At 45.7% G+C, this 23,940-nt stretch overlaps 1 protein-coding gene across 4 annotated transcripts in view; it reads right to left on the bottom strand.

Annotated features, from left to right (window-relative positions):
- Positions 1-23,940, bottom strand: part of IL16 (interleukin 16) — a 79,690-nt gene that overhangs the window by 28,726 nt on the left and 27,024 nt on the right. For 2 of the 4 annotated variants that reach the window (XM_029575082.1, XM_029575085.1), the window contains 10 exons: positions 22,651-22,759; positions 20,652-20,779; positions 13,491-13,601; positions 12,527-12,641; positions 11,057-11,130; positions 10,501-10,717; positions 8,809-8,926; positions 8,538-8,670; positions 7,304-7,391; positions 6,154-6,641 (listed from right to left, as the gene is read on the bottom strand). In XM_029575082.1, the coding sequence (XP_029430942.1) occupies positions 6,154-6,641; positions 7,304-7,391; positions 8,538-8,670; positions 8,809-8,926; positions 10,501-10,717; positions 11,057-11,130; positions 12,527-12,641; positions 13,491-13,601; positions 20,652-20,779; positions 22,651-22,759 (1,581 nt within the window). Of the gene's footprint in view, positions 1-6,153; positions 6,642-7,303; positions 7,392-8,537; positions 8,671-8,808; positions 8,927-10,500; positions 10,718-11,056; positions 11,131-12,526; positions 12,642-13,490; positions 13,602-20,651; positions 20,780-22,650; positions 22,760-23,940 lie in introns of those variants that run through there. The other 2 variants (XM_029575084.1, XM_029575086.1) reach the window with 2 other exon arrangements.

The raw sequence follows: 23,940 nt of genomic DNA on the forward strand, positions 1-23,940 counted from the left end.
CATTACAATATGTAGCCAGTCCCCTGTGTTGGGGCTTTATCCTCTATTAGGGGTGCTAAGAGTCTGGATTCAGGTCCAGAAAGGGAGGAAAACTTCTCTTCCAGGACCCCATGACCACTTCACACTTTGTATTGCTGATTTTCAGAAGGTGCCAGATAGAGACAAATAAAAGCAAGGAAGCCAAAATTAGGACCACAAGAAAAAACCAGGAATCACAAAAGGGTCCATCCATCCCAGTAAGCCCACACTTGGATCAAACTAAATGAAAATGCGGGCGTCTGTAATTCGTGTTCAAATAAAAGATAGTCTTGCTAAGAAAAGAGAGAGAGGACAGAAAATGGAGAGGAGTAGCTCTTTATGTAAAAAGCAATATACAAGCAGCTGAATTGCAAGGGAGGTGGGGTAGAGAAAAAGCATTGTGGACCATCCTAAAAGAAGAAGATGGTGCTTCCATTTTTACTGGTGTGATCTACAGTCCACTGACTCAAACAGAAGAACTGGATAGAGAACTCATTGAAGACATCCAAAAGGTGGGAAAGAAGGGAGCAGCGATGCTCGTTGGAGATTTAATCTGCCAGATGTGGATTGGAGCATCCCTTCTGCGGAATCTATGAGAAGTAGAGAGATAGTGGATGTCCTTCAAGGGATTTTGCCCAAACAAATGGAATGGAACCCATGAGAGAGGGTGTGATACTTAATCTGGTGCTCACTAATAATGGTGATAATGTCTCTAATGTTCAGGTAGGGGCTCACTTGAGTACCAGTGATCATCAGACGAAGTGGTTTGATTTTGTGAATAGGACACAGAGAAGTCACACGAAAGTAGAATTTTGAATTTCAAAAATATGGACTTTGTTAAAATGGGGATGTACCTGGAAGAAGAACTGGAAGACTGGGAGACTGGGAGAAAATGGGTGAGGTGGAACAAGAGTGGGCCAAGTTAAAAGGAGCTATTACAAAGGCATATAGAGCATATAGAAAGACATGGTTTAATGGAACACAGTCAACACAGATTTACCCAAGGGAAGTCTTGCCTAACAAATGTTCATTTTTTTGAAGGATTTAATAAACATGTGGATAAAGGTGAATCTCTAGCCTCCTTCCTCCTCCTTCCTCTATCACCTTCCCACTGAAGTGCTGGGCATGCTCCAAAGGTCTTTATATCCCAAAAGACTACCCCCCAAAAAGTTGGGATTAAAACAATGAGAGAAATCAGAAATACTAAAGCTCCTCCTATTACCCCTAGATAGAAAATCACATAGGACTAATATTAGTGACTGGCATAGCCCTGTCACAAATATTTTTACTATAGGGTTGTTTTTAATGATTGCCTTCAAGATCAACAGGTGCTGGGGGTATCACCACTTATTTGCAAATCCAATTTTGCTGGCCCTTTCTTTGTAAACGTGCATGAAAAACACAATCACAAATGACCAGACAGATAGATAGAGATAGATCACCTATACTGCACACAGGGGAGGGTCATTTTCAAAGGCATTTCTGCAGTGCTTTAGCTACAGAAAAGGCCTGTTGTAAATGTGCCTGCCCGCTTTGCGCGTGTATGGCTTGCATGGGTGCAAGCTTACCCTGCAGCGAGCAGAGGCATTCCCAAGGGAAGAGTAGGGGGTCAGGATTGCACCGATGTGAAGACTTTTGCATTTTCAAATGTGTGATTGTAAAACTTCCCAAAAGGTTTCTGTGCACCTAAAAACGGGTGTAATGGCGTGCAACTACTTTGGGTGGGATAATTTTCAAGGCGAATTTTGCAAACATAAGTTTGCTTTGGAAATGTATGTAACTTATGTGCATTTAAGTTATCCAGGCTGCTCCAAAATTACCCCCGTATTGCATTCTCTGTGCTCTATACCGGCCTTTTTTTTTTTTTTTTTGCCTTTGGAAGCACAAGCAAAAGAGAGAGACCAGGAAACAAAGGCCTGTTCTACGATCATACCTAGTTCTTGGCTCCTGTTTCTTGGGTGGGGGAGGGCAGGAGTTAGCTTGATAAAAATCAGGTTATAGAATCTATCTATATCGTGTTCAGGCTTCAGATTATTTATTTGGCACTTTGTGGATCTTTGCTGTCACAGTAAAATACGGTCACTGCCACCTCCGTGCTATTAGGCTGCAGTGGCAGCGTTAAGGGCTCTTAAGTAGAACAAAATGGGAATACGGCATATTTTACTGTGACAGCTTGAATACCTAAACAGGGGATATTTTTTTGTTTGGTTTTTTTTTTTTAATCTCAAATGGGTTATGTTAATGACAGAAAGGAACACTGAGAGCCTCTGCAGAATCCCCACCATCCTTCCGTAAAGACTCCGAAACACGTGAGTAAGACTATCACAGGAGCGCCTGGCGATGAAAAGGTCTGTAGATGGAGGGGAGCCAGAAAGCAGTTTGAAGGTCCCTCGCTTTACGTTACAGATCCCCGTTAAGGAGCATTTTTAGGAGAAGAACAATTTTGCTGCCGTGGGCGGTTTTCCGGTTCCTCTTGCTGCCTTGTGAGAGTTTCAGCGGGCTCAGCTTTATCCTTCGCCTCGCAAAGTCCCCACCATTTTCCCCTCTCGCTCTCTCTCTACGCCGACAGCAGGGCTTGCGAAGGGCGAGCGCCTGAGGGCTGGAATCTGTCCAGGGCCGCGTGAGCAGGGTTAGGGGAGCAGCGCTGGATTGTTTTCCTTCATCACAAGCCCCGGTGGAATCACTTCCGCGGTGAAACTGAACCCCCCCACTGGCCCCTAAATGAGACACACACAGCGCCGGGTCTCCTGTCTAGCAATGCACAGCAAACCCACGAAGTTAGATGACCAAGCTCTGAGCAATTAAACCTTTTCTGAATTCAAAGTGATTTGAGGCTTTGGTTGTCCTTGAATGTCCATCCCTGCTAGGCCTGTAATAAACGGTTTTGGTTTTCTTTGTTCAAATAATGACTTTTCTGAAATTAAATTAGGGACGTAGACAGAGAAAAAAAAACCCCTTTGTTTTATTCTGGGGTTTTGTTTTGTTTTTTCATTTAGGGGGATGGGGGTTGAGGTTTATTTATTTTTGCCAAACAGAAATTACAATTTTTTAAAATGAAAGTTAAAAAGAAAGAGCTGCTCCCTTCCACCCTCTCTGCCAGCCCACAACTGCCCTTTCCACAGAGATCTCTGCCGTAGAAAGGGGCAGGAGCAGCAGCGGCGGCTCCTGCGTCAGAAACGCTAGCAGCCAGCTCGGAGGCTTGGACTGCCAGGCGCCGGGTGGCCAGAAAGCGTTTTTTTAAGCAGGAGCCAGCGGGGCAGGATCGACTGGCGATCGCCCCTGCTCCTTTCTACCTCACAGAAAGGGTAAGCAGGGATCCAGAGGGTTGGGGAGGCTTAGGGGGAGAGAGAGGGGTGATTTGGCATCTCTCAGCTGACTTTCTGAATGAAAGTAAATGGGAAAAAAAATAAATAAATAACCGAATTTTGTGGGAGGGAGCTTCATTTTGTTTCTAAATGAAACATGAGGGTTTTGTCCCATTTTTTTTTATTTTGCTTCAAAGCAATTGCACACCCCTAATTTTTACTCAGGATCATTCCTGGATGGTTTGTCAATGTGTAACCTAACACATTTCCACTCATTTCTCTGCAAAATCCCAGATTGATCAATAGAGGGGAAAACCCTATTACTTTTGCTGGAAGTTTCAGTTTGGTCATTTTTGCATGATTTGCTTCTTTGCCCCCTTTCTGTTATTCTGCCGGCGTCTTCAGTTTTGCCTGGGGCCATTTTGCAAAGTTTTACAGCAAGGACCTGTGCAGAAGATCAGCCTAACAAAATATTTACAGGATACCATGAACCATTTTCTAACTTGGGTGAGGATGCAAGGAACACTTCGTTTTCAACTCAACCACATCCTCATCTTGCTTCACGCGCCTACATAAACCTGCAGCTCTGTGTTCTCGAGAATATATGAAATCACATTTCAAGAACCAGCAGGTAGGGCACTGTACAAAATGCTGAAGATAGAGCATAGCCCGAGCACTTACAAGGGAGCTCCTGCCACAGACTAGCCGGTGGATTAGGGGCTGCAAAATTATATTAATAACGTATGAAATGTTATAGTGCAAGGGTAGGCATCTCCGGTCCTTGAGTGCCATAGATAGGTCTGGTTTTCAGGATATCCACAATGAATATGCATGAGATAATTTGCATATAATGGAGGCACCACATGCAAATGTTGTTCATGCATATTTATTATGGAAATCCTGAAAACCAAACCAGTTTGCACCACTCAAGGACCAGATATATACACATATACCAGAGATGTAGCTAGAACTGAATTTTTTTTGGGGGGGGGGTCCAAGGTTAACATGGGTGGGCACTGTGCTACCCCTTGTCCTGCCCCCACCCTTTACCCCATGCTATGTGGATCTGCACAGCAGTGGCTACAAAACCCTTTAATTCTGGCAACTTTCTTTCTGTATCTTCTGTCTTTTCACTCTCCCAATGCCCTGGCCGTCTATCATTCTCCCTCTGTGGTTATGGCAGCCACTTTATACAAGCTGCAGAAGAGCAATTATGTAAAAAAGGTTTCCACTGAGGCCAGACATTTCTGAACATTTAAGATACTGGGGGGGAGGGGGGGAAATAATTACTTGTCAAAAGTTAACAGAAAGAATTTGATTTCCTCAAACATTTACAGGATTAGCCCAAGGGCAGTGTGGTTTCCCTATTCAAGTTAGCCTAGGGTACCAATTCAATTCAATTCATTTCTTGATTAATTGCATTTCTTAGAGGTAGTAAACCAAAGCGATATACACTAATAACAAATTCAACCTAGTATAAAAAGTTAAATAATATCAAATTAAATTAAATATAAAATCAAATACAATAAAACTTACATGTCATAATGGACTAGCAGTGATTCCAGTGCCTCCAAGCCCGCTAACTACCTCATCTTTAAAAGGCTGACTCAGATGTGACATGACCCTGCTGCTAGGGGAGGAGCCTGGTGCCAAATGAGAGGGGGCACAGGCGCCTGAAACTACCAACCCCCTCCCCCCATAGCTATGCCCCTGATTCCTATATATTTTTGCTAATACCTTTTTTCAAAAATCCATGTCATATATTCCTGACGCCTATTTGTGCTCTTTCCTCTTTTGCTCTTACTGAAGGGCCACTTAGGATTGCCCAAAGATTTCTGCTCCCATTCCTGAGCTACACAAGTGCTGGTAAGGCAGTGGGACGCCATGAAGATGCTAATATTCACTTCCATGCGTTAAGAGCACTCACTACAATTGTTTGCAAAGCGTCCCTGTTTTCAGTTTTCAAGCTCATGGTAACCCAAGCTGGGCAGGTCCGGAAGACAGGGAGTGTCCAGGCACACCGTTGCAATCCTGAGTGTTATACATGCTCATGATTTGAAGCAGAGGTAGGCCACGTCAGTCCTGGAGTGCCACAAACAGGTCTGGTTTTCAGGATATCCACAATGAATATGCATGAGGTATAATTGCATGCACTGTCTCCATGGTATGCAAATCTCTCTCATGAATATTCTATTGTGGATGTCCTGAAAACCAGAGCTGTTTGTGGCACTCCAGGATCGGAGCTGCCTACCTCTGATTTAAAGCCAGGTACATCCACGTGCTCTGTAGGATCATACTTTTAATAGAAGCCGAGCATCTGGCCCACTCAGTGTCTCAGAGTCAGTGCTGCATGCTGCCATGAAAAGGGTCCCTGGTTCAGTTACCAGACTGGACCTTCCTCACCCTGGGTTGGCTGGGTCTGGGAGTACTGCAGAAGCAGTGCTCACAGCCCCTGAGGGTCAATCAAAGCAACTCCCAGTGGCTGGATTTAAAGCCCATGAGACAGGGATGCGGAAGACGTTCTGGTACATGGCTCCCAGTCTCAAGATCAGACTGGGAACAGCGGGAGACTATTAAAATAGGTGGAGAAAACCCCCTGGTTATTGTGAATGAAGCCTCATGGTAGCAAAACCTCAGCACTGGTTCCACTGAGCTGGAAGAAAAAGGAGAAAGCAGGAACTACGGGGCCATAAAAAAAAAAAAGAGAAGCTGAGCATGTGACAACAGCCGGCTAAAGAAAAAGCAGCAGCTTAATAGCTTGCAAGCTGTGCCTGACTTTAATTACCTCCTCCAAGGAGCCTTTTCTGTTGCTATTTGCAGCCCCTCTTACCTGCATGCTAACTGTGGAAAGCTTCTGCTCCCTCTGCAGAGTCATCTCCTCTTTCACGTTAATGCCTCGCCACTCCTCGTCTTTGGGGTCTTGCTTAAAGTACTTTCTGGGAGGAGGTTTCGGTTTTGATGCCTTAGATTTTTTAACGAGTACGTCTGCTGCATCTCCGCCGGCGCCTTCAGGGCCCGGAGGGAAATGGCACGCTTCCTTGTCTACCAGGGAATGGATCTCCAAACTGGTTCGGGAACTCGAGTGCAGCGGGCCTGGCTGTCTGGTAACTGGAACGTCAACACTACGAACCCTCGTCATCAAATTGGCGAGATGGCAAGGGGCGGCATGACCATAAGAGTGGGGGTTGGGGTTGCCGTCACTGCTGGAACGGGCCATTGTCTTCTGCGTTCTGTTGTGGTTCGGGGACAGGAAGGCAGCACTCCTCATCCTACAGCTCTCACACCTCCCGTGCCAGCAGTTTTCCAACCTTCTGATCCCTGTATTTGATTTATGGATAAAAGGTTAAAGGTATCTCTAGAATGTACTTATGAGAAACAGCCATTCACGCACTGGGCTCTGCTCATGACAGCCATTGTGCAAACGTTAATGCGTGAGAACATAATGAACTGCGGGTACTATGGTATGAGACAAGACAAGGGATGCAGGACTTCAAGTCCCAGAATGCTTAGAGGTAAGAGCGAAAAAGAAACAGTGGCTGGCTCATAATGTCCTGGGTGCCCTGTTGGTTTGCTTTTATGCTCTTCTTCAAATGACAGGGGCCCATTGCCTGACGCACTGAACAGGTAGCAAGAGCACGTGGCTTCCTCAGCCACTCCCAGTGTCCTGGATCTTTGGTGGATGAATCTTGTACTTTGGACTGAATGCTAAAGAGATTTCAGGACTCATCTGAAAGGAGACGCTGCTCACTGCTTTTCGGCTGTTTCCAAAGTGACCCTTTCTAAATGGAAATGGAGACTTTACTAATTGAAGAAAAAGCCTTATTGCGGTCTTTGCCCAGACACAGAAAATGGGGAAAGGCCTTAGTAGATGTGCAGTATGAATCCGGCTCTACGCCATTTCTAGGAGTTTTAAAAGTTGCAGGAAGCTTGAAAGTGCAGCACATCCTAGCATGGCTTGGAAATTTCTTTTCTTTTCTTACCTTCGATGCTCCATTGGTGCTGCTCCTTTCCAACGTTATTGCTTTCCATGGCTTGGGCTACTGCTTCTTTCAGCTGCTGCTCAGAGATCTATCAAGTGAGAAGGAAGCATCAGCAGTGGAATTATGCAAAACACTCAGACTCCATTTAATGCTTTTAAAGCAGCAGCACTAGCAGAGAAAACATTTTTTGCAACTCACATAGCAGTTAAAAGTGATAAAATCATTCGACACCACCCCACTCCCTCCCTCCCCATCCCCTTGTTTTTTCATTTTGAATTCTTTTCGCTCCTGAGGAACTTTCGTTTTTTTGTTTCCAATTTCTAAAAGATCCTCCCACTTGTCCCCTTATGAATCTGTGCAAATCACGACGTGTTGTAACAACAATCCAGAAAACTGATACGTGAAAATAACGAGGGTTGCGGAATCCACTTCAGAGTGGACCTCAGAAGGAGAGTTTTGACAGGGAGAGGTTACAGTAATTTCCGTTGATTTTATGCCTCGGTACGTTATTGTGTGAGCATAGCAGCAGATTTCCGGAAGGCCTCCTCCGGTCATTAATAATCTGCCCTTCTTTCCTAAGAGCACTGCAGTCAGTATAGGTGTAATTCGATGGCCAGCCGGCTACCAAACGAGAGAGCTGGGGTGACTTCCTGTCTATTGGTTTGGGCTACAAATGGGATAAAGAAGGCTGAGCTATGTTCAGCAGGAAATTCTACAATATCAGCTGGTTGTACACTGAAAATTCTCTAAGCAAAGTTGTCAAAACTATCATTCTCTTTGGGGGGGGGGGGAGGGAGGGGAGGTTTCTGGCCTGGTGGTAATTCTTCCTTTCTCCTCTTTCTTCCAGCTCAATCAGAACCAGCACTGGGATCCTGGTGCCAGGAGTCTTCATGTGCAGCTGTCCTATATTTTGATAGACCTCCCTCCTCACCACCATTCATGGTCTGATCATTGTAGCAACGAGTCCTGAAGCTGGAAGCTACACCTAAGGGCTTTTTCTGGACCTCTGTATCATGGGCTCTGTATGCAACCACCAGGTGTTGCATTTGTGGATAACCAAGAGCCTCCTCCCTCCCCCAACCCAGGGGCTGTGAACACCGCCTCTGCCCAGTATCCCCTGCCCTGGCCGATCGGGATGTGGAAGACCCGACTGGAATCAAACCAGGGATCCTTTGCACGAGCCACTGGGCTGACCATTCAGTACATTTTAGCAAAGAAACATCTTTCATTTTACCTGTGGATCAGGGTGCCTGCTGATAATGATCTGGACAGGACCAGGACTGCAGTGACTCAGGATGGCATACACCTCATTAAGTGTCGTATTCTGGACTGATGCCTCATTGATTTCTATGATTTCATCTCCACACCTGGCAAAGAGTTAAACAACAACTTAATAGTAAATGGTGTATGCCTCACCGCTCTAGCTATGGCCTTCTGCTTCCGTTCTCCCCTGCACCACCTCAACCCATATTATTTAATACATTGCTCACGTCCACACGCAGTACCTGACTCTTCCATCCATATGAGCCACAGAACCAGGCGAGAGAGTGTGGATAAATATCCCAGCGGTACCTCCGCAGTAGGGAACGCTGCACAAGCCTATCCCTAGACCGACACCAGCCTCTGAAAGAATCCAGACACAGAGATCAAGAACAAGTGGCAGTTTTTCTAAACATGCTTTTGACTATTATCAGTCTGGAGGTCTTTTTGGCCCAGTAGTTTCCTTCTGATCCTTAGGGCTTCCAGTTCAATCCAAAACAGTGTTGGGGTCCTGGCGCCTTGAGCAGAGGCAGCATTTAAAGCCCATGGAAGGGGAAAGGCATGGAGTCATAGTCATTGCATGATGGCAACATATAAAGGCCAGATTCAGAGGCTATGGTTCCAGAAGGAGCCCTGGTGCATGGCCTTTGGCAATGACCATCATTTCAATGATTGGACTAAAGCGAGTTTCTCAAACGTGCCCTGTGCACCCTGAGCCAGATGGAGATCCACAATGAAGATGCATCAAATTTGCATATACTGGGTGTATGATGAATGCAAACTTAACTCACGTATATTCATTGTGGATATCCTGAAAACTCAAGGGACTGGGAGGGAAGGGTCATCAGGACGGGTGTGAGAAGCCCTATTTTAGTCTGGTCATGGCAGTAACAGTCATTGCTGAAGGCTATGCACGAGGCTCCTTGAAAACCCCTGCAATCATAGGCTGTAAATCTCCCTCCCCACCAAGCAGTTGTGAATGCCTACTTCTGCATCCCCAGCCCCAGCCATCCCGGGGAGGCAGCAGATCAGAGCCAGAATCCGAACCTGGGTCTCGCCACATAGCCGTGCACAGCGCCAGGCCACCAACGACCATTCTTAAATAAAACAGGGATAGAACAAGCAAGGCAAGGGCCTTGGTGCTGCTCCTCTCAGGCCAGCCCTACACAGGCTGCTATCATCTTTTCAGGCAGGAGGCAGGCACAGGCTCACTGCTGCTGCTTCCTCTCCAGTCAGGGGCCCCAGTGGGGGCCTACGCTGCTGGCATCTTTCACACTGACAGCATGCACGGGGCTGCCACTTCCAGAGGCCTCTGGGCAGTGGGGCACCATCTAATGGAAGGAATTCCTTCCCGCAAAGTCTTCCATGGAGGAATAAGGTAGCAGTGGCTTGCATCACCGCGCGTGTTGGCATAAAGTGCATCTGATTGCAAGTTCACTTACTCAACATCCATCGGCAGAGGGAAAGATGATAATGCAAGGATGGAAGCATGGGAAAAAAAATACAGGGACTGAAAGTTAAGCATCAAGGACAGTGCAAAGTAGTAAAGAGGAGTAGGAGGGCAGGTCCTTTAAAAGAAGCACTTTCATCTCCAAGTCTCATCGAAGGCACTTAATGCTTCCCTAAAAATACGGTGCTACAAAGCATGTCCATAAATACAGGGGCTCCCAACCGGAGTCTGACTCGGCTGGCTCCGAGGACCGGAAACCAACTCAGAAGCGACGGAGAACCAACCAGAGCATCACCCAGCGACTCTTCCCAGTGTCAAGGACTTTTCACGTTATATCTCATCACCGAACGCCCTTGAGGAAGCGTTTCAATATAGCTGACCTCTGAGCTGGTTAGACTGAAAGGTTCAATTTAATCTCCCGCTTTAGGAGACCGTATCTCTTCATCACTGAAACCTGTTCATCTGTGTCCGAGGACTCAGCCCTTACCCTTGTTTAAAGAAACTTCCATTAGGATCCTGTCATTGGGCTTAGCGGAGCTTAATAAAAACGCAGCGCTGCCTGGAGTGAAAGAGCAGTTTTCCTTCACGACACAAGAGCTGGAGCTGAACGACCGGCTCAGCTGAGAAGGGAACCAGCCCGATGGAGACTGGGGAGGGCTGAGGCCTGTCCGCAGAGTCAGCATCAGAAGACCCTTTTTCGCTTGCTGGAAGAAGAAAAGAAGAATCAGCGCGTTGCAGCGAAGGGCTTTTTACAGATTTAACTAGCGGGGACCGGGGTCCCACGGACAAGGCCGCACGCTGCAGAGCTCTTGGCGGGTCTGGGAGAGCTCAGGATCGGGTCCCGAGGAGGGAGGAAAGGCAGCTGCCATGAGTGTCAGGGAGGAAGACTGCAGGATCGCCTCAGAGGGAAGGACCCTCCAGGCCTTGGGGCTAGCACAGGTACCTGAGCCTCCTAGAGAGGGTCAGCTGGGGTGGGGGTTTCACAAAGGATGGAAACCTGAGGGCAGGGGAGACAAAGTTGCTGTGTAAGAACGAAAAGTGACCTTAAATTTTTGTAAAGCGTCGCAATGAGTTAAGCCATACATAGACTCCCCATTCAGTTCCAGAATCTCGTCTCCTACAAAAAAAAAAAAAGAAAGAAAGAAAGAACAGCTAAAAATAAATGCTATGGAAACAGAGTATAGAATCTATGTGCGTTCATTACAAAACATTGCTGATAAAATACTGCATTTTCTTAATTAGTATTCCTTTTTGAAAGAGCAAGCAGATGATTAGAAAATGCTGGACAGACTCCTCCTGCCTTCCACGCGTTGGGTAACAGAAAACCCAAGTATTGAACCCCTAGCGTTCCCATGCAAGCTCGGCTGGCACAACCAGACTGGAGTGTTGCCTCTTCTCTCCTGCTCGCCCCCACCTCTCCCCAACTTATTGGATACCATCAGGTGAGGGAGGTGGAGGACGTGTTCCTTTGGTCCAGGAGGGGGGGAGGGGGGCTTCATTGGAAATGAGGTGTCCAGGATCAAGGCCCAGAGGGGAAGCTAACATTATGCACGGGAGGGGAAGCCCTCAGGGTCCTTTAGGTCGCACTCAGAGGGCGTATGGGGTGATCACAGCCTAAATCAGGCCTTGGTTTAACTACTTGAGGTAAAGTGGTAGCAAAGAAGTATTTGAAGGTCTTTTTAAAAGCATCTTGTACTTGTTCAGGTTACCAATGAAGCAGTGGCATAACCAGAATTGTTTTTAGGGGGTGTGGCCAAGGTTTTTGTACCTGAGGCAATGGAGGGTAAAGTGACTTGCCCAAGGTCACAAGGAGCGACAGCCAGATTCAAACCCTGGTCTCCTGGTTCATAGTCCACTGCTCTAACCACTAGGCTATTCCTCCTCCCCTCTCCCTCTGTGCTTATGGCAGCTATGTTATACCAAGGGTTAATCTCTCAGGATGCTGACGAGCAATTATGTAAATAGAGTTCCACCTGGCCCAGTCATTTCTGAGCTTTTAAGAGGCTGAGAGGAAAAGGGATAAATAATTACCTACCAGAAGTAAACATAAAAACTTGGAAGGGCTCAAACTTTTGCATGCCTAGACCAAGGGCAGTGGTGTTTCCACATTCAAGTTAGCCCCATTAAAGGTGATTCCAATGTCTCCAGGCCCTCTAACTCCTGCACCTTTAATGGACTGACTTGTATGGGACATGACCTTGCTGCTAAAGGCGAGGGCCTGAGTCAAAAGTGAGGGAGCATAGGCCTTGAGGCCCACCCGTGGCTATGCCACTGCAATGAAGTCAGTTCAAAACATTCAGTACATTTAGATGTTAAACTCAGATAGCAAGAAGCGTTTTCATGGTTTTTACTGGTGTATATTTGATTTGTTGTTGTTTTTTCCTTAAGCGATTAAAGCCATTTGAAGAGTAGCCTTTGCAATAATAAATTCAGTAATATATTGCAACTGCCTGAATATTAGAGTGACTGCTGCACAGAGCCCTGAGCAGAGCATGCAATTAGAAAGCACTTACCTTCCTGCAGTCTCCCATCAGCAGCTGCCGCTCCTCCTGGGAAGATAGTCTTTACATAGATACCTATAGGTCCATAAATGCTATCCTTCCCTCCAACAATACTGAATCCCAATCCCTAATTTATGATGGAGAAAGTAAATATATATTTTTTTTTAATTCCTCTTTTTTAATAGCTGACTGGAGCTGAACATTTATTTAGTTGTAATCATCCTCTCACACTCAGTTGCATAGATGGCTAGGTTGAAAGAACAGCGGAACGACAGAGGTCCATCAGATCCACCCTCCCTTCTTAGCATCAGGTACAGACAATATTTACTTCTCTGGGGTCATGATCCAAGAATTCCACTCCCCCTGCATCTGTTCAATTGCTCCCTCCCCGCAGCTTCCTCGTGCCTTCCTGCAGTGCTGTGCGTGTCAGCAGCTTCCATTAGCTGGCTTAATGAAGTGTAATGATCTTGTAGTTTATAGAAATGGCCTCTTAAGAGCGACCAAAGTTTAATCATTCCTCCTCCTCCTCTGCTCCCCCCGGCTATGATCAGCTAAGCAAGCCGCGTCTGGACAAACACAAGTCCTGCTCCTAGCTTTTCAGGTGTGTGGAAATACTGTACTCAGTTCTGACTAGACAAAGAGCTTGCAATGCACAAGATAATGGAGAACATGTGACTAACGAACATGGTGCATTTCAGTGGAAAAGCCTCATTCATCCCCACCCATACCAAACACTGTATGAAGACCTCCAGCTAGCGTGCCAAACCCTGAACCTAGTAGAGGGCATAGCTCAGTGGCTGAGCAGCCCTGAGCATACTACCCCCATTTTGAAAAGTTGGCACACAGAGGTCAATTTTCAATCGCACTCATAACTTACAAGGTACAATAGGTACCTTTCTACCTGCGACCTTGTAGCCAAAGGCAAACTACCTGTCTGTGTGGGAATAAGCCCATCAGTAAGGCATTCAGCCCTTACCTTGCCTTGGCCTTTCATTAAAACCACATTGGAAATGACCGAGGCCTGGGAGCCACTGGATGCGGTCATCAGCTGAGCCGTGCTGAGCGATCGAGCTGGTCTGGTGACAGCCTGAAACCAGGAAAAGCAGAATCAGAGTGGACACTAGCAGGCTGTCTCTAACAAGGTTTGAAGTATTTTAGACTGCAATTTCTAATATTGGGTGTAAATCCCCCTTTGAGCACATGATGCAGAGCACCCTCCGGCTCAGAGCAGCTCTGGAATATGGATTTTGTTGTGAGTGTCAGGCGAAGACCCGCGGGGGTCACCCTCATACTGGTAAAATAAAGTCCACACTCCATGGATTGTGTCTGAAGACCAACATAAAGTTTCCTGAAGGCAAAATTAAGCAGTCCGGCAATGCAAAAGGAAAAAAGACACAAGAGATAGTTCTTTCTAATGCAGAAATACACAAATGGGCAAAAACACAGTCCTTAAACAACCCACAAGCTCAAAATGCAAAACCTCATGTACGCTGAGCGAACTACGGCTGGAAATCTTGGACTTCCCTGGGCTCTTGAAAGGTCTCCTCTCACCCAGAAGCCTCATATACCTTACTGGTGAGAAACTGCTTTCTGCATGAGCTGGGGATAGACTGGAACAGCTCCCAATGACCAGGTTGATGAAAGAATCACCACCCTTCCTCGCCCTTACCCTCCCTGGTACCGTGAAGAGCCCAGTCCCTTGGTTGCCTCTGCTACGCTCCCTGGAAGAAAGGTGCCAGTCATGACTCGCTGAGTCAGCTTTCTAACCTCTGACACCTGACCCACCCTCTCAATCTCTCAGACCATGGCTGGAAGCCTCCTCATGTGAAGGCTTGTGGGCTTCCAGTTTTCATTCGTTGCCAATGTAATTGTGTTTTCTGAACTCTATAAACAAGTGTGGGCAGAGAGACTATTTAAGAGTGGTAATACAATCATTCATCATCATTTAAGGAAGTTTTCAAAGCTACCTGCTCAAATGCTAAGTCCACAAGTACTTTTTTTTTTTTGCCCTCAGATTTTGCACCAATTTCTAAATTGCCTAGGGAAACCTATGCACATGAATTTGCACCCGTGTTTTTGTGTAGGTCGTTGCAAACCCCTCCTCCACCCGCAGCCCCAGTTCCCTGAAACACCTCCCCTTGGTGGGGGTAACATTATGTGCACAGTGCCCCTATGCATGGAATTTTACCGGGACATGGGTGGGCAATTTTCAGACTCCCGCCCCATTTCCACAGGTATAAGGACACAGCCTTCTCTATTCTTATTGGGGGTAATATTCAAATACATGTTTACCCAGGTGCAAAGGCAATTTGGAAATTGGCCCCGCCCCTCCTCCTGTACTCAGGTAAAGACAGGTTGGCTGTTTCACAGCCTGGGTTTTCACCTGCATAAAAAGGGAGGGGGGCAGAGTTAGTTCGGGGGAGGGAAAGTACCAGCAGGGATTGCATCTTCGTGGGGCAGAAAAATATCCCAGGGGGAATTTCCCCTTGGAAAATTGGCTTTGCCAACCCGAGGGTTTCAAATTGCTCGTTATTTCTAATATCAATTCATGCTGTTTCTTTCTCCTTCCATGAGCCTTTGCAGTGTTTCTTAAGCCCATCCTGGCAGCTTACATTACTGAGATGGCTTTTCAGAGTATTCACGATGAATATGAAAAGGAATTTTTGTGTACACGGTGGACAGTGGATACCCAACATCCACAAATATATCTCATGTAGGGATATGCAATCATTTTTCCCGAATTAGGCAATGTCAACGAAATTGCCTAATTCAGAATTGTTCGGGAAAACCGAAAACCAATTTAATTTTTTAGTTAGTGCGCGCTAACTCCCATTAGTGCGCACTAACTCCCAATAGTGCGCACTAACCCAAAAATTGGTGCCCTCGGAAAAAAAAAACCCCAAACCATGGAAAAACGAAATTCCCGCAGGGGGGCCCTGAAACAAAGCCTGACACGAAATTTTTACCCAAAGCACATCTCTAATCTCATGCACATTTCTTGCGCATATCCTGACAATATGTGGCTGTATATTTGTCTGTTATGTTGATCTGTAGGTTTTTATTGCGGTCGTATTTAGGTTGATTTTCTTCACTTAGAATTTGTTTTATTGTATAATGCAAATGATACGCATGTTTAAATAAATATACACTTCAAACCCCTTCACTCAAAATTGGGCACCTTACCACTACCCGGGACAGAGCCTTCTCCATTGCGGGTCCCACCCTCTGGAACTCCCTTCCTGCTAAACTCTGCCTAGAACCGTCCCTGAGCCATTTCAAAAAAGGAATCAAGACATGGCTCTTTAAACAGGCATACCCCAACTCCTCCCAATCCTAGGCATTGTCATGTCTCGATCTTACTCAGCTCCCGCTCAGCCTACACACCCCCTCCTCAACCTCCCTTTCGCCATCCCAACTCCCCCCGCTCCCTTACCTTCCCAGCTCCCCCCTTCTCCCTCACCATTCTAGCTCCCTCACCCCCCCCAGCTCCCTCCCCCCCTGCTCCCTCCCCCCACCCTTCCCCAGCACCTTGCTGCCTCTCCCCTACCCCTCCCCTCTTTTCCTACAAACAGCCTTTCCTTGAAAGTGCCACTGCCTTAACGTTCTCCTATACCCCTACCCCCTCCTCTCCTTTCCCCCCCTCGCTCCCCCTCTCCCCTTCTCCCTGCCCCTGCATTTAATTTTAATTTTGTAAATAAGTTCATATGTTAATTTCTTAAGTGTAAATGCATCCTTAACATCCTGATGCATACCTACTCTTAACATGGATAATCATCATCCAGTTCGTTTTTCAAAGTTGTATCCCTGCTCGTTGACTCTCTCTATCCTGGTTCCTAGTTCATTGTAATATCGTTGACTCTCTCTATCCTCGTTCATTGTAATTTCCTTTCTCAGTTAATTGTGAACCGACATGATGTGTCCTACGAATGCCGGTATATAAAAATTGTTAAATAAATAAATAAATAAATAAATACAAGCAGATCTGTAAAATGAGCCTCCAGGATCGGTCTTTTCCGGTGGCAATCACTGGGACCCGAAGCTGCCTCTCAGCCTTGTAGGCGGTATGAACCGATGCCTCTCTGCAATGGTGCGTTGTTGAAATGTGTTCTTTTTTTTTTTGTGTGTGCGTGTTAACTTTCAGCCAAACCAACTGTTTCTTGGATTTGATTTTCCTGGCCACTGGGCAAACTGGATGGGTCTGTTGGTATTTATCCGTGCGCTAGAGTGTTACTGTAACACTTTCTCACCACGGCAGTCTGCTAATGACCGCCTTTGCCACCGGTTAGTGACTGTGGATTCAGCTGCAATGTTGTGCCATGTAGCAGGAGTCTGGTGCATGCTTTTGTGCAGGACATCTGAAAATGGGACTAATACCTGTTTGAAAATAAAACTGTTAAGATGCCACTTTAAAAAGCAGAGTCCTTCAAGTCTTGTCAGCATCAGAAGGCGTCCTGTGGTAAAGGGTTTCCAACTCCAGTCCTGGAGGGCTAGAAATACAGTCTGGTTTTCAGAAGAACCAAGCGATGTCGGTTATCCTGGCTCATACAGCAAATGTGTGCACTTCTATCCCAGGAATACTGTGGACAGCTTGCAAACCAGTTTTCTCTGAGATCTTAGGGACCCTGTACTAAGAGGTGTAATCCATTAACAGAGCATGCACAGTCTTTGGGTTAGGAGGTAACAGCTTAGTTTTCTCTTTTTAGCATTATCACACGGCTAAACACACACCACAAGGAAAGCCCAGAAAATTATCTGCAGCTCCATTTAAAACCCAGAGCCAAAGAGAAGTGACCAAAGCACCTTGGTATGCAATTTCTTCCTGCTTCCTCGTGGGCCATAAAAGCCCTTTTCAGCGTTGCTCCTGCATCACTAGACATGGTTTGTTTTACTCAGCAGCCACAGATGATTTAGTAATGCGGAATACCGGAGCCTCATTAAGTCTCGCCGAACTGTTACTGTAAAATCTCATTTCCCCTATGCAAACGGACTGAAGTACATGGTGCAGAGACACTACATCATATTTATTACCGGCATCTGATTTGGTGTAAACCTGTGTATCTAACAGACAGAAACGAATGAAAATAAAAGATTGGCGCAGGACTCATCCAGATTTTAGCTGCTGCATTTGCCAGCAAAAAATACAATTGTATGTATTAAAGCAAGCCAGATCTTGAGATGCAAGCGGTTTGTATCAGTGCTTGTAAACACCTAAGAAATCTGTCTGTTAAATGAAATAGGACATCAATAACTGAAGAAATGTACAATAAGATGTTCCTACTGTTCTCTACGATGAATTTCTCTGTCAGTAGTTCCATGAGAGGAAGGCTCCTGTGTGCATTCGTAGAGTGAAAGTATTACAAAACCAAACTTCTGTTTTTTGAGTCTTGGAGAACTCAAACAGAGAAGACAGCAGCGGACAAGAACCGACAGGGCCCGTCTAGACTGCCCATTACTCATCACAACTAAGGACCTTCTGCAGGCCTGGCACTACCAGGTGTGCAAACTGTGCACTTGCCCAGGGCAGCACACCCAGTGGGGTGGTGTCAGGAGCAGGGAGAGGCCCATAAGGCTGCCAGTGGACTCTATCTCACTGGCAGCCGAGAAGAGGAAGAGGCCCATGAGGCCACCGGTGGACCCTCATCTCACTGGCGGCTGAGAAGAGGAAGAGGCCCATGAGGTCACCGGTGGACCCCCATCTCACTGGCGGCTGAGAAGAGGAAGAGGCCCATGAGGTCACCGGTGGACCCCACCTCACTGGCAGCCGAGAAGAGGAAGAGGTCCATGAGGTCGCCGGTGGACCCCCATCTCACTGGAGGCCGAGAAGAGGAAGAGGCCCATGAGGTCGCCGGTGGACCCCCATCTCACTGGCAGCCGAGAAGAGGAAGAGGTCCATGAGGTCGCCGGTGGACCCCATCTCACTGGCAGCCGAGAAGAGGAAGAGGTCCATGAGGTCGCCGGTGGACCCCCATCTCACTGGCGGCCGAGAAGAGGAAGAGGCCCATGAGGTCGCCGGTGGACCCCATCTCACTGGCAGCCGAGAAGAGGAAGAGGCCCATGAGACCGCCAGTGGACCCCATCTCATTGGCAGCCGAGAAGAGGAAGAGGCCCATGAGGCCACCGGTGGACCCCCATCTCACTGGCAGCCGAGAAGAGGAAGAAGCCCATGAGGCCGCCAGTGGACCCCATCTCACTGGCGGCCGAGAAGAGGAAGAGGCCCATGAGGTCACCGGTGGACCCCATATCACTGGCAGCCGAGAAGAGGAAGAGGTCTATGAGGTCGCCGTTGGACTCCCATCTCACTGGCAGCCGAGAAGAGGAAGAGGCCCATGAGGTCACCGGTGGACCCTATCTCACTGGTGGCCGAGAAGAGGAAGAGGCCCATGAGGTCGCCAGTGGACCCCATCTCATTGGCAGCCGAAGAAAGAAGAAGGAGCCCGTTAGCCCTTTCTTTCTTGGTGCCAGTGTTTGCTTTCCAAAACACGTGCAGCTAGCACGTTTTCTATGCTGATCTCGTGATGCATGAGATCAGCATAGAGGAAGTGCTAGGCTCACGTTGCTTGATTAGCGCATGGCTGGCACACGAGGAGGAGCAGCAGAATGGCTCCCAATGGAATGTGTGTGTGTGTGTGAATGAATGAATGAATGAATGAGAGTCTAATTGGGGTATAGGGATGTGGTGTGTGTGAATGGGAGTCTTATTGGGGAGAATAAGAGCCTGACTGGGGGGGGGGGGGATACAGAGTATGTGAACGGGAGTCCGACTGGAGGGTTGTGTGTATGTGAATAAGAACCTATCTGGGGTGTGTGAAGAAAATTTGTGCTGCCTCACTAATCCATGCCTTACTCAGGATGACTGGAAATAAAATATTTTCAGGTATGGAAGCGGTGAATTTTCCATCCTTATTAGTTTAACTTACTGGATGTCTGTGTCTGCCATTTTGAAATAATTTATTGGTGTTTAGGAAATTTTTTAAATTTTGTATGAGCTCTTAATTATTGGATGTTATTCTATTCCTTAGATCATTGGCAATTATGGGCCTGATTTTAAAAAGCATTTACTCGAGTAAAACAGGGTTTTACTCGAGTAAATGCACTTTACTTGAGTAAGTGGGCTTTTGAAAATTGCTATAATATATGCCATTGAATTGTTCATAGGATTTACTTGTGTAAGTGCACTTTACTCCAGTAAATGGCTTTTGAAAATTGCTACAATAGTAGTTACATTTACATGTGTAACTCCTTTTGAAAATTACCCCCATTATTTTTACAAGTCTGGTTTTACTAATATGAATGATTTATATTCCTTGGTTTTATTGTTTGATGAATGATTTATGAGGACTGATGATGTTTCTATTTCTCCATTGCTGCACTGCATACAGAGTCTGGCTTGTTGCAGTTTGTGGTTTCCGGTTCAGTTTCTGTTTATAGTTTACAGTCTCTTTACTCTGAATTTGATGAGAGTGAGTCTGTGTTCTGCTTGTTTAATTGAGGTGGGGTGTTCTGTGTTAAAAAAAAAAAATGAGGAGGGGAGGCAGCACGGTTATTGTTCGCAGAGGCAGCAAAAATGCTAGCACTGGCCTTGACCTTCTGCGTTTATCTCAGGCCTTCTTGAATTCTGTCTTGGTTTTGGTCTCCACCACCTTCACTGGGAGATAACAAAGACCGCACACTCATATGACCATAAGGGGACCTCATTTCTAAATCAGGGAAGGAATTAGAAAAGACATGTGCCTCTTTTCTGTCACCTGAGTACCACACAGCGACTATTTTTGTTTCTTTCGGTCACTGAGCAACGTCTTTTTCTGCATTTTTGCTCCAATGTAGTTGCGATGAGCTCAACATTTGCAAATCTGGGATCAACCTTCAAAGTCTGGCTCAGTCTCTGCTCGAAATATGGGGGCTCAGTCTCTGCTCGAAATATGGGGGCCTGTCTTCAAATTTATCGGATGGCAGTGCCTGGCGGCTATGATTTAATCCACTAATCGTGAAGTTAAAACAGCAGAGCCCCAGATTGCCAGCCAGTGCCTTAGTGATCTGGACAAGGACCCTACGATAGTCTCACTTTGTTTACGGAATGACGCCTTTCATGCTGGGCTGTGCGACTGCGGCCCTTCCTCCCTCTCACACTGTAACGCACCTGCACAGAGCCATCTAGCTGCTGGGACAATGATTTCCGGGCGCCGTGAAGACAATGCCTGTCTCTGTATAAGGTTGGTTTCTTGGCCAATGGAGAATCTATTTCACTTATCCAGTAAGGATTTACACCTAGAAAAAAAAAACCCACAAAGAAATACTTTTGTAAAACGTTTCCATATCTGACTTTTCACTGTAGTCTTATAAAGGTTCAATAAAGGAGAGAGCTACCTTCTGCGTAAGACTGGAATCACACGGCGCATTAAATGCAGAAAGCCAAATAACCATGCAATCAAGCTGCTTCTCCTCCTCCTTCCCCTTTCAATAGTGCTACTAGACAAATGCAAGGCATTTTTCATTTTAAAGATTTTAAGAAACACTGCTGATTGTGTTATCTGTTTTAACCAGTATTTTATTTTATGTTTTATTTGCAACGTATAGTTTTAAGTTGTTTTATGATGTTATTAGAGTTTGTCTTTTTCTTTTACGCTTTTTTAGGGACTATTTTACCTAAATTAGTGAGGTTACCTCTGTTGTAATATTTTGTAGTTTTGTGCCATATCATGTACATTAGTTTTAGGTATAATGTGGTTTTTTTTCCTGTTGTGAACCGTTACGATGGACCCCGAGTGACGGTATATAAAACTAAATAAATAAATAAATAAAACTTGTAATAAGCAGTGTCCCCTTCTCACTGCAAAGTTCAAGGTTGACAGGTCGGGGGCGGGAACAGTAACATTCCTCTGGTCTGTTTTCCAGGTTTGCGCCTGGGCATTTATTTATTTATTTTATTTTAAGTTTTTCTATACCGGCATTTGCAATAAATATCGCATCATGTCGGTTTACAATTAACAAGTGTAGAGGGAACAAAAGGTCATAAATAACATTAAATAACATAAATAATAATGGTGGTAGTAATAGTAAACATTAAACAAGTGAAAGTTAAGGGTTGCAGTTACAATAAAACAAGGGAGTAATATAACTTGGAACAGAGAAAAGAAGCTGGGGTTTTAATAGAGAGTACATATATACCTATCAATGCAATTGAGGCAATAATGAATTGCCCTGATGCTGTGGAGTTAATTGCCATGTTAAGGCAGAGTCTAAGTGACTAGTCAAAGACGGATTAAGGTTCAGTTTAGGTCAGGAAATGCTTTCATAAATAGCCACGTTTTGAGTCTTTTCCTAAATGTGGGGAGGCAGGGTTCCTGTCGCAAATCTGGTGGGATGGAGTTCCACAGTGTTGGTCCTGCGGTGGAAAAAGCCCTGTCTCTGGCTGTGATGTGCCGCATGGTTTTGGAGTGTGGAACTTGTAGGGATTCTCTGTAGGACTCTCTGATTGGTCTGTTGGAAGTGAATTTTTTGAGAGGAATTTGAAGGTTGAGCTGAGAGTGTTGATGTATGGTTTTGTAAATAATGGTTATGGACTTATATATGATTCTGTAGTGAATTGGCATCTCCACCAAGGCTAACCAGGAGCGTGCCTTGCTAACTGGACCGGTGAGGGATGTCACGGTCAGCACACTTAACATCACTCTCGTACAGTCAGCTACATACGCCACACTCATATTGTTACAATCTGACCAAAATTAGCCCACAGCAGCAATACTGTAACTATTAGAGAAATGAGAATCTTTCAAAAAAAAAAGTCACAGATTTCCCCCTAAAATTGACAATGTTCAGGTTTTGGACAGCGATGGGGGGGGCCACAGTGGCACCAAGCTTGGCCCGCCTTTATGTCAGCACTGGCACCAGTGAATGTGTGATAAAACCGATGTCATAGACACCTTCTGAATATATGAGCAAGAAAGATTCAAAACCAGCAAGAGTCCTATGGGATGTAAATAAAATATTATGGATTATGCAGGGGGAAAATATAACAAAACCAATTAGTAGTTACTGAAAATAAAAATATGGCTATATTACTATTTCTAAACCCATGTCCTGCAGTGAAATCACTGGCCAAGTTACTTAGAAACCCGTAACAAGAAGCAAAGACTTACTCGTTGAATTGCTCCGAGTCCTTTGACAGGTGGCTTTGGGATGGAGAACACTTGGACTTCGCATTTCCAGTTTCGTTGGTCTTCCCTTAAAAGCAATGGCAGAATTTTCCTTAAAAAAAAAAGAATGATCCTAGGGCACTGGCACTTCTATACTGACCTCGGCAGGTAGCAGGGGGAGGAGCTGCGGATGTAATTAAGGGAGAGTAACCATGAGAAACTGGAACAGAGTACAAGGGCCTGGTTCGCTAAGGCTTTTCTATTTCTCCCATTCTGGGTCTTTGGGGGGGGAAATGCTTAGTTATTAGTTAATGAGGTCCCAAGCCTGGGGTGAATGATAGAAATGGAATCTGCTAGCTGGAAGATGCAGAAAGCTACAGGAGTGCATGCCGTGCATTTGAGAACTAGAGCATTGTTTCAAGCCAGGGAGGGAGTGAATAAAAAGGGGGCGGCGCTGCTTGAATTCTTGTGTTTTTTAACTGTTGCATAATTTGTGTGTCGCGCTGTCATTGCACACTGAAAATGAATATAACTCAAGTTGTAAAAAAAATAAATATAATAGCAGCATTTTCAGCACAAAACTGTCCATCTGCTGAAAAAAATTCAATTCAGTTCAACAATTGTTACAGTTTATCAAATCCATATCCCTGAATCAGAAAGGAATAGGTTTCTTGTTGAATTGGAGCGGCAGGAATGCAAACGTGAGCTACCCAATGTGCCCTGTAGGAATAAAGGTCAAGCAACAAACTACAGGATCTTTATTTCTTCGTATCTAACATGGGAGCTGCATAAGCCTGTGCTCTGGAAATTTTAAGTAGATCCCACTATCATATTACTTTCCGTCCACACCAAATTTAACCAAACATTCAATAAATAAGCTTTAAAGGCCTCAGTGATTTGGATGAATTATTTTCTTTTTGCCCACAAAGCAGGATCTCTCTTCCACTGACTTCCCCGTCAGTCCAAATCATTAAGAGAGGGTGAGACACAAAGAGAGAAATTCCCCCTAGGCAGGCAAAATCGGATTGAATTCTTAACCTGCCATCAAAGTACAGCCCCAGAACAGATATCAGGTTATCCAACACCGTAGTACTTCTGCCGTACACGGTTTAGTACAAGTAAACTTACACTGCCTGAACTGGTAAAAACGAAAGAGAAAAATAAAGCATTCTGCCATGATCCGGAAGGAAACAATGTCATAGCCTGGAAGAGCCGAGATACCTGACATTAAACTTCTAGAAGAGTTGTAATGACGAGCTGCAGGGCGTCTATACTGTGGGCAAATACTTTTCC

Source organism: Rhinatrema bivittatum, chromosome 13 (assembly GCF_901001135.1).
Source record: "Rhinatrema bivittatum chromosome 13, aRhiBiv1.1, whole genome shotgun sequence".
NCBI classification, from domain to species: Eukaryota; Metazoa; Chordata; class Amphibia; order Gymnophiona; family Rhinatrematidae; genus Rhinatrema; species Rhinatrema bivittatum.